Source organism: Procambarus clarkii, chromosome 25 (assembly GCF_040958095.1).
Source record: "Procambarus clarkii isolate CNS0578487 chromosome 25, FALCON_Pclarkii_2.0, whole genome shotgun sequence".
Classification (NCBI taxonomy): Eukaryota; Metazoa; Arthropoda; class Malacostraca; order Decapoda; family Cambaridae; genus Procambarus; species Procambarus clarkii.
The window spans coordinates 23,448,353-23,458,243 of NC_091174.1; the positions used below are offsets into that span (position 1 = coordinate 23,448,353).

At 41.7% G+C, this 9,891-nt stretch overlaps 1 protein-coding gene across 1 annotated transcript; it reads left to right on the forward strand.

The window, feature by feature from the left end:
- Positions 1–4,308: 4,308 nt before the first annotated feature.
- Positions 4,309–9,126, forward strand: LOC123758495 (putative ammonium transporter 1). The gene is made up of 9 exons (XM_069330983.1): positions 4,309–4,613; positions 4,806–5,005; positions 5,139–5,366; positions 5,568–5,679; positions 5,913–6,149; positions 6,292–6,390; positions 7,117–7,293; positions 8,422–8,579; positions 8,707–9,126. The coding sequence occupies exons 1-9, from the start codon at positions 4,460–4,462 to the stop codon at positions 9,124–9,126; spliced, it is 1,785 nt and encodes a 594-aa protein (XP_069187084.1). The 5' UTR covers positions 4,309–4,459.
- The last annotated feature ends 765 nt before the right edge of the window (positions 9,127–9,891 follow it).

Here is a 9,891-nt window from a genome sequence, read left to right on the forward strand (position 1 = left end):
ATATCTGGAGCTGGGTTTGCTAGGTTGTCAAGTATGTTCTCTATCTTGTGCATCTGCTCTGTGAATTCCTCAATCGTTGTATCTGGCGGTTTATATATTAGAATAATAATTAAGTTTAGTTGATAGATAGGTGACTTAAATGGGGATTTCGATGTGGATTCAATATATAACTTATTTAAGAATATTCTGAACAAAGCACAGGAACGTAGTATACCATACAAATTGAATAGATCGAATACTAATGACCCAAAGTGGATAACAAAGAATTTGAAGAACCTTATAGGTAAAAAGAGAGCTTGGTACAAAAGGATTAAAAATGGGGAGGTCACTTTAGAACAGGAATTCGTACAACTGGTTAGAAATGTTAAAAAAGAGATAAGGAAAGCAAAAAGAAACTATGAAGTTCGCATAGCAGGGCAAGCAAAGACAAATCCTAAAGGGTTTTTTCAGTTATATCGTACTAAGACTAGGGAAAGGATAGGTCCATTAAAAACTGAGACAGGTCAAATAACAGATAGTGATGAAGAGATGAGTAGTATTTTTAATAAATATTTTGTATCTGTATTTACTAAAGAGGAACTTAACAATATGCCTTCAGCCGAACAAGTCTATGTGGGTGGGGACGAGGACAGGTTGACGAGTTTAGCAGTTACCAGGGAGGATGTTCTTAAACAAATAGTAAAACTCAAACCAAACAAATCCCCAGGGCCGGATGAAGTGTTTGCCAGAGTGCTTAAAGAATGCAAAGAGGAGCTGTGTGATCCACTGTCAACCATATTTAATAAATCAATAGAGTCAGGCAGAGTGCCAGAGTTTTGGAAAGTTGCTAATGTGATACCAGTTTTTAAGAAAGGAGATAGATCACTTGCGTCTAACTATCGACCAATTAGCCTAACGTCTATTGTGGGAAAGTTACTCGAATCCATAATAGCAAATAAAATTCGTCTTCATCTTGAAAAACATAAATTAATAATTGAGTCGCAACATGGTTTTATAAATGGCCGTTCATGTTTAACAAATTTGTTATCTTTTTATTCTAGCATTGTTGAGGCAGTTGATAGTGGTAAGGATTGCGATGTTGTATACCTTGACTTTAGCAAAGCTTTTGATACAGTGCCACATGAAAGACTGATTAAAAAGATAGAGTCTCATGGTATTGGGGGTGCTATATTAAGCTGGATTAGGGCATGGCTATACCAAAGGAAACAGAGAGTTAGTATAAATGGAATCAAGTCAGAGTGGGAAAATGTTGTAAGTGGAGTGCCTCAAGGCTCTGTCCTGGGACCTCTGTTGTTTATAATATATATAAATGATTTAGATTCAGGTTTGAGTAGCAACATTTGCAAATTTGCCGATGATACGAAAATCGGTAGGGAAATTAATTCGGAGGAGGACTCACTATCACTTCAAGTTGATCTAGATAGGGTTTTGAAATGGTCAAAGGATTGGCAGATGCAGTTTAATGCTGATAAATGTAAAGTTCTGAGGTTAGGTAATGATGATAGAGTTACAAGATACGAGCTAGATGGTGTTGTGATTGCGAAGTCGGATTGCGAAAGGGATCTGGGAGTTATGATTAGTAAGAATTTAAAACAAAAGGATCAATGCATAAATGTTCGTAATAAGGCAAATCGGACACTTGGATTTATTAATTGCAGCGTTAGTAACAAGACACCTGGTGTGGTTCTCAAGCTATATCTTGCTCTAGTTAGGCCCCATTTAGATTATGCAGTTCAGTTTTGGTCGCCATATTATAGAATGGATATAAATTCACTTGAACGTGTCCAGCGTAGGATGACTAAGTTAATTCCCCAAATTAGAAATCTTTCATATGAAGAAAGATTAACAAAGCTTAAGTTGCATTCACTGGAAAGGCGAAGAGTTAGGGGTGACATGATAGAGGTTTACAAGTGGGTGAATGGACATAACAAGGGGGATATTAATAGGGTATTAAAAGTATCAACACAGGACAGAACACGAAACAATGGGTATAAATTGGATAAGTTTAGATTTAGGAAAGACTTGGGTAAATACTGGTTCAGTAACAGGGTTGTAGATTTGTGGAACCAATTGCCGCGTAACGTGGTGGAGGTGGGGTCCCTCGATTGTTTCAAGCGCGGGTTGGACAAGTATATGAGTGGGATTGGGTGGTTATAGAATAGGAGCTGCCTCGTATGGGCCAATAGGCCTTCTGCAGTTACCTTTGTTCTTATGTTCTTATGTTCTTAAATCATCCCCGGCCAGGATACGAACCCATGACAAGCGCTCGCGGAACGCCAGGCTAGTGTCTTACCACTACACCACGGAGACTAGATATATAGATATAGGTTTCAGATCTGAACAAATCATAGCTTATTATACTAGTGCTTTCAGATCGTTGGGAGTCAGTAATTTGTTTCCTATCAGACCTGAGTGTTTGGAACAATATAGTTTTGACGGTAGTGATCAATATGGATTTATTTTCACAGATAGATATATTAGACGAGGGGGAGTAGCCATATATGTTAGGGACAATTTGAAATGTGGTCTCAAAGAGGGAATCAAAATTGAACCACACACAGAAACTATATGGATAGAATTTAACGAAAAAGCAAATCTTATAATAGGAGCTATATACAGGCCACCAAACTTAGACGGGATGGAAGCAAAGCACCTATGGTATGAAATATCTAGAGCATCTGGTTCTAACAGTATTTGTGCCATGGGTGACTTTAATTTTACTGGAATAAATTGGCTTAACAGAACAGGGAATAATGAAGCAAAAGATTATAGAATTAATTGACGATTGCTTTCTTACGCAACACATTGGAACCAACGCGGGAAAATAATATTTTAGATTAAGTGTTAACTAGCAGGGGAAACACAAATTATTAATGACATCGAAATAGGGAGTGAGCTAGGGAGCAGTGATCAGAAACAAATCAGATTTAGCATAGAATGGAATAGATCTGTAGGAGAAAATTCTGTTAAAGTGCCAGATTTTCGAAAAGCTGATTTTAATAGCCTAAGAAATGTTTTGGGTCAAATAGATTAGAAAGTCTTGGGCATGAGGGTTGGCCGGTCTTGGAGCGAGACATGAACCCAGCGATAGGTGCCTAAGAATTTTTTGGTCAAATAGATTGGGTCTTGGGCATGGGGGTTTGGCTGTCTTGGAGCGAGATGTAAACCCAGCGATAGGTGACGTAAAAAGGGATTTCGATGTGGATTCAAAATATAACTGATTTAAAAATATTCTATGCAAAGCACAGGAACGTAGTATTCCATACAAATTGAATAGATCGAATACCAATGACCCAAAATGGATAACAAAGTATCTGAAGAACCTTATAGGTAGAAAGAGAGCTTGGTACAAAGGGATTAAGAATGGGGAAGTCAGTTTAGAACAGGAATTCGTACAACCGGTTAGAAAAGTTAAAAAGAGATAAGGAGGGCAAAAAGAAACTATCTAAAGAAAAAGATAAAAGACAAATTCTAAAGTTTTTTCAGTTTATATCGAACAGACTAGGGAAAGTATAGATACATTAAAAACAGACATGTCAGATAACGGATAATGACGAGGAGATGAGTAGTATTTTTAATAAATATTTTATCTCTGTATTTACTAAAGAGGAACTTAACACCATGCCTTCAGCCGAACAAGTCTATGTGGGTGGGGACGTGGACAGGTTGACTAGTTTAGCAGTTACCAGGGAGGATGTTATTAAACAAACAGTAAAACTCAAACCAAACAAATCCCCAGGGCCGGATGAAGTGTTTGCCAGGGTGCTTAAAGAATGCAAAGAGGAGCTTTGGGAGGCACTGTCTACCATATTTAATAAATCAATAGAGTCATGGAAGGTTGCTAATGTGGTACCAATTTTTAAGAAAGGAGATAGATCACTTGCATCAAACTATCGGCTAAAGGACTAGGAGACCGACATACATTCTGTTATATATAGAAATCAAGTATTTATTCAGTAATAAAATACAGGTATTCTCTATTCTGGAAATAATTTTAACATGCTTTAAATGAATTTGATATACAATTTGTATTTTTTCCAACAGTGTTGCAGACGGGGTTCACGTTGCTTGAGGCAGGATACGTAAGGTCCAAGAACACTGCCAACATTCTTTTAAAGAACTTACACATTATTGGTAAGTAATCAAACACCCGCCTTCGTTTTTAATATGTGAAGTTCTTGCCCATTTCTTGAGAAATATATATTTGGTTTTCCAAACCCAAGTCTGCAGGTGTTATGCATAATTTTGAAATTATAAAAATTCTACTACCATATAGTCCTCTTTAATCCCTCCCTGGCCCGCCTTAATTACTTCTTTCCAGTACTGTCTCCATCACTTCTTTTAGTGCTTATTCCTGTACTAAACATCTACCTTATTGCTCTCTCCAGTCATAAGTGCCATAGCGTACTTGCTGGTAGGGTTCCAGCTGGCATTTGGAAGAGGAAACAGCTTCTCTGGCATGGGCGATTGGACATACGGGCTGGCGGACGAGCGCCTGGTCTTTTGGTTGTTCCAGTTCGCGTTCGCTGCCACAGCTGCCACCATAGTCTCCGGGTCGATGGCTGAGCGGTGTGCCTTCAACGCCTACCTCATCTACTCCGTCATGCTGTCTGGTGGGTGGAAGGAATCCGATTCTCTTTATCTCTTTGTTTCTGTGTCTCAAAATTCATAAGAGAGGAGACTGTCTAGCATTTGCACAGCTGGCATATGGAAGACAGCCCCTATGGTGTACCTGGATATGACAATGTTTGTGTGTTGGTACAGCTGTGGTGTACCGTGTTATGATAATATTTGTGTTTGTACAGGTGTGGTGTACCCTGTGGTGTCACACTGGACCTGGTCAGATATTGGCTGGCTCAAGACTCAACACTACCAGAACTTCGGTGGCTTCGGCGTCGTCCACCTCACAGGGGGCGTGGCAGCTCTTGTTGGGGCTGTAATTCTTGGACCCAGAATTGATCGCTTCGGACCCAAGGGCAAGGAGATACGTGGACACTCTGTGCCGGTATGTTCATAGAGCATTAGTAATGTGTTATTATATGAGGTCATGAAGCAAGATATAATTTTAGTGGAATATCATGTTTAATACAAATATTACACGTCAAGATGAAGGTGTAAAGTTATGTTTGAACTTCCAGCTGGCAGCTCAGGGATTCTTAATCCTGCTCTTCGGGTTCCTGGCCTTCAACGGAGGGTTCCAAGCGTCCATCAGCCACGAGGTTGATGCTTTAGCCATTGCCAAGGTTGTCTTCAATACTGCGATATCGGCCTCTTCAGGAGGCATCGCTGTGCTCTTGATGAATCATTCTAGGAGGGAGTCCCTCTGGTCCTTCCTAATGGCCCTTAATGGTTCTCTCGCTGGCATGGTAAGTACCACTGCACTGTGTGGCCGGGAGTCCATCTGGTGCTAGTGTGATGGACTCTGCTAGCTGTTAATTTTCATGGATGGACATTTAATTTAAACTTAATTTAGTATTATGATAACATAACTAATTTCTTATCAAAATACCGTTACTTGCAATATTGAGTTTGTTTATCCAATGCTTAAGGACATGTTTCCATGACAGGTGTCAATCAGTGCCGGGTGCAACGTTGTCCAGCCGTGGAGTGCCTGTGTCATTGGTACAGTGGGTGGATCAGTGTTCCTCGCCATCCACACCCTTCTGCCCAAGTTGAAGGGTACGTCACAGATTCTCTCACCGCTCAGTTTTCTTAACATCTTTGTCTTAAGAAAGCAACAAGTAGCCAGTTTTATCTAACTTGAATTTTAAATATTTAACTCTAATGTTATGTTCTGTAGATGTAAAGAAAATACTTAAATATTATTCTCTTTTTATATTACTTCAAAGTGTACGTGCCTATTGGGACTCTTGAGTTTGTGAGTGTAAAGTTAATTAATATTTCTTCCACAGTTGACGACCCACTTGATGCTGTGGCTTTACACATGGGAGGTGGGTTGTGGGGGCTGGTTGCTGTGGCCCTCTTCCAGGATGGTGGCATTGTGTACGGGGGCAGCGCGGAGGTCCTCGCCTGGAACATAGTGGGGGCGCTGGCCATAGTGGCCTGGTCTGGTGGTCTTTGTTTGGTTATGTTTGGTTCCCTCAGGCTGCTCGGCGTCTTGAGGGTGCCTCCAGAAATGGAAATTGCAGGTAAGTGAAGATAATACATAAAGTTTCCACGTTTGTATTATATAATTGATAATTGTATTATAATTGTTATGTTTTCAGTGTTATGAACGCAGTCATTATACATTGTACATGTTTTATATCTAACAATTTCTCTGTACGCCAGGAATGGACCTCTTGAAGCACGGGGAACCAGCTGACGCTTGGCTGGAGAGCCAGTACGATGGATCCATAAATGCACAGGAGGAGAACAAGAGGAATTCAGGTAAGATGTCAACCAAGTTGCTTTTAAAGTTTAGTGTGTGTGATGTTTGTCTATATATAATGGGCCCTATGCACCCTCTTCACAAAGTCGGTGGATGTATGTGTTGGAGACCAGGATGGTGTACTAGGAGTGATGGGGAGGGTGTATGTGGGGGAAGACTGCGAGGGTGGTATGGAGGGAGATAGTGAGGGTATGTATGAGGAATAGATAGGTAGGGAATGTAAGGGGGTGATGGGCAGGGTGTGCATAGATTGAGGGAGGGATTTATTATTATTAACATCTTTATTGACAAAATTAATTACAATTTTTCCGTATCTGAGGATTTCGATTAAGTCTTACTGAAGTGAGGATAATGCTGGTATCCTCTGTCACGCAGGACAGAGGGTCATACACAAGACAATAGGTCTAAACTGTAGGCGGAAGTACATATACATCATGGTTACAACCAATGTTTTAATGTATGGATGTGTGAAAAAGAGGGAGGGTGTACAGTTGGAATGGAGATGGTGTGAAGATGTTTATAATTATTACGACAGTGCATATTGAAAATAGTTACAAGAATGGTAAAAATTTATGTAAGTGAAAAAGGGGGGCATGGGATAGGGGTTAGGGAGAGACCTAGCCACCAAGTCATCCTAGTCATCGTCGTAGACTCCCATCTAGTATGTGTGTGTGTAAAATAATATCTATCCATCAATCTTCTATAATGATCCATTATTTTTCCAGATCTTCTAGCCAACATGTCTGCCCCAGAGAAATGTGGTTGTACCAATTTCCAGGACCCAATTCCATCCAAAGATGGTCAAAAGTGTGCGAATCGTTCATCGTGTTCAATATGTTGTTCGCCCATGTACCCCGGCCTCCCTGAAGCTAGTCACTTCAACCCCCACAATGACGGTGAAGGTAACTGAGCATTTGACAAACTTTTCCAACATTCTTTTTCTTTATTCGCTTGTGTTACGAACCCGGATCCAGCGTCCGAGCACGGAGCAATGACGACCGCGCCATCTGTGGGTCAGCTCCCGAAAACCCCCACCAAATGGACGACGACACCTGGTGAGGACGAAGTGTACCAGCCACAAGGGGCAGTTTCCAGTCCGGTTCAGCTCACAACACCGCCGCTGCTGACCTCTGGTGAGGTGGTGCTCAGACTACAACGCCATCTATGTAATGGATATGTCGGGCGTTTGTGTCTGAGCCTGTAAGTGAGGTGTTTGAGTGTCCCTGTTATTGATGACGTGTCTGCTTACAGAGTCGACCTGGGACTGCTGTGATGGAAGTTGAGTCAGTCTACCCAAGGCAGCCGTCTCCATACCTTGTGCTTTGCTGCAGCAGCTGTGAAGTCGTCCCCCGGAAGAACACTGTGGTGTTACCCTGCCAGTGGAGTGGCAGTAGAAGGATTACCCGGGACCGACTGCTGGAGACGATTATCCACTGGGGTATTGAGGACAGGAGAGTGATTTGTGGTATCACACGAGGCTCCTGTCTAGGGCGTTACCCTTATATCGCCCGTGGAGTGGCCTGACCAGCGTTGCTGATCCGGAACCTGCCAGCAGACCTGCTGGACTTGTGGTTGACGGCCTCCACGGCGGTGCCCCCAGTGGACCTGTGTTTTGGCTGACCTGTGGCCAGGGTAGGCTCAGCTTCTCAGAGGATTCGTTGTGAGGCCATGAAAGCACCGAAGACTTAGCACCGAGAGCTTGATTCCAGAGTCTTCAGGAGAAGACGTTTGTGTACAGTGTTAATAACCCTCCCCCCGTGTAATCTTTTTATATATTATTTATTGGTGGTGGTCAATATATTATATTAAGTTCTTGACTTTATTTCCCTTCCCCTTTAAGTTACTTGCGTCACGGATCTCATCCCTTGAAAGCCACTACTGGCTTGGGGCCGGATACAACTTCCTCTAACAACATCAGAGTAAGAACCCCGTTGCGTCCCGAGAGGGCCGTAACAGTTTGCACACACGCAATTTAATTATTGATATATATATATATCCATCATTCACTTAATGATCCCATTGCTTTCCAGATTTCCTGGATCTTCAACCTTCGAACCCGGAAGTTAGTGAATGCAACCCGGAAGTAAGTGAATGCAACCTGGAAGTTAGTGGATGCAACCCGGAAGTTAATGGATGCATCCCCGAAGTTTGTGAATGCAATCAAGAAGTTTGTGAATGCAATCAAAAAGTTTGTAAATGCAATCAAGAAGTTTGGGAATGCAATCAAGAAGTTTGTGAATGCAATTAAGAAGTTTGTGAATGCAATCAAGAAGTTTGTGAATGCAATCAAGAAGTTTGGGAATGCAATCAAGAAGATTGGGAATGCAATCAAGAAGTTTGGGAATGCAATCAAGAAGTTTGGGAATGCAATCAAGAAGTTTGTGAATGCAATCAAGAATTTTGTGAATGCAATCAAGAATTTTGTGAATGCAATCAATAAGTTTGTGAATGCAATCAAGAAGTATGTGAATGCAATCAAGAAGTTTGTGAATGCAATCAAGAAGTTTGTGAATGCAATCAAGAAGTTTGGGAATGCAATCAAGAAGTTTGGGAATGCAATCAAGAAGTTTGTGAATGCAATCAAGAAGTTTGTGAATGCAATCAAGAAGTTTATGGATACAACCCAGAAGCAGCCTACGATCTCCCACCTCCAGCAGCAGCCTACGATCTCCCGCCTCCAGCAGCAGCCTACGATCACTGACCCTCCAATGACCTGCCATGTTCATAATTTGTAATTAATTTATACGATTATCATTACCGTATAAATTATAATTAATGTGATAAATACTGTGTGTTTAGAATTTAGTTTATTACTATGTGTACCGTGGGACAGTGATGTGTGGTGTGGGACAGTGATGTGTGGTGTGGGACAGTGGTGTGGGACAGTGATGTGTGGTGTGGGACAGTGATGTGTAGGGTGAGACAGGGATGTGTGGTGTGGGACAGTGATGTGTAGGGTGAGACAGGGATGTGTGGTGTGGGACAGTGATGTGTGGTGTGGGACAGTGATGTGTGGTGTGGGACAGTGATGTGTAGGGTGAGACAGGGATGTGTGGTGTGGGACAGTGATGTGTGGTGTGGGACAGTGATGTGTGGTGTGGGACAGTGATGTGTAGGGTGAGACAGGGATGTGTGGTGTGGGACAGTGATGTGTGGTGTGGGACAGTGATGTGTGGTGTGGGACAGTGATGTGTGGTGTGGGACAGTGATGTGTGGTGTGGGACAGTGATGTGAATGCAATTGTGAGACATAGATGTGTAGGGTGAGACCGGGATGTACACTGTTAAAGAGTTTTAATATTTCAAGAACTTTTTGTTTAATGTTTAGCCATAATAAATCAATAAAACTCCAACACATGTTGTATTCTGTTTAGCATAGGGCCTCCTTAACCACTGACAGAGATGAAAGTTCCTTGTATATCTTCTGCTTTAGCCCTTACACTGCTACAACCTGGGCTGTAAATGAGGGTATAAGCTAGGGCTGGGCGAAAATATACATGA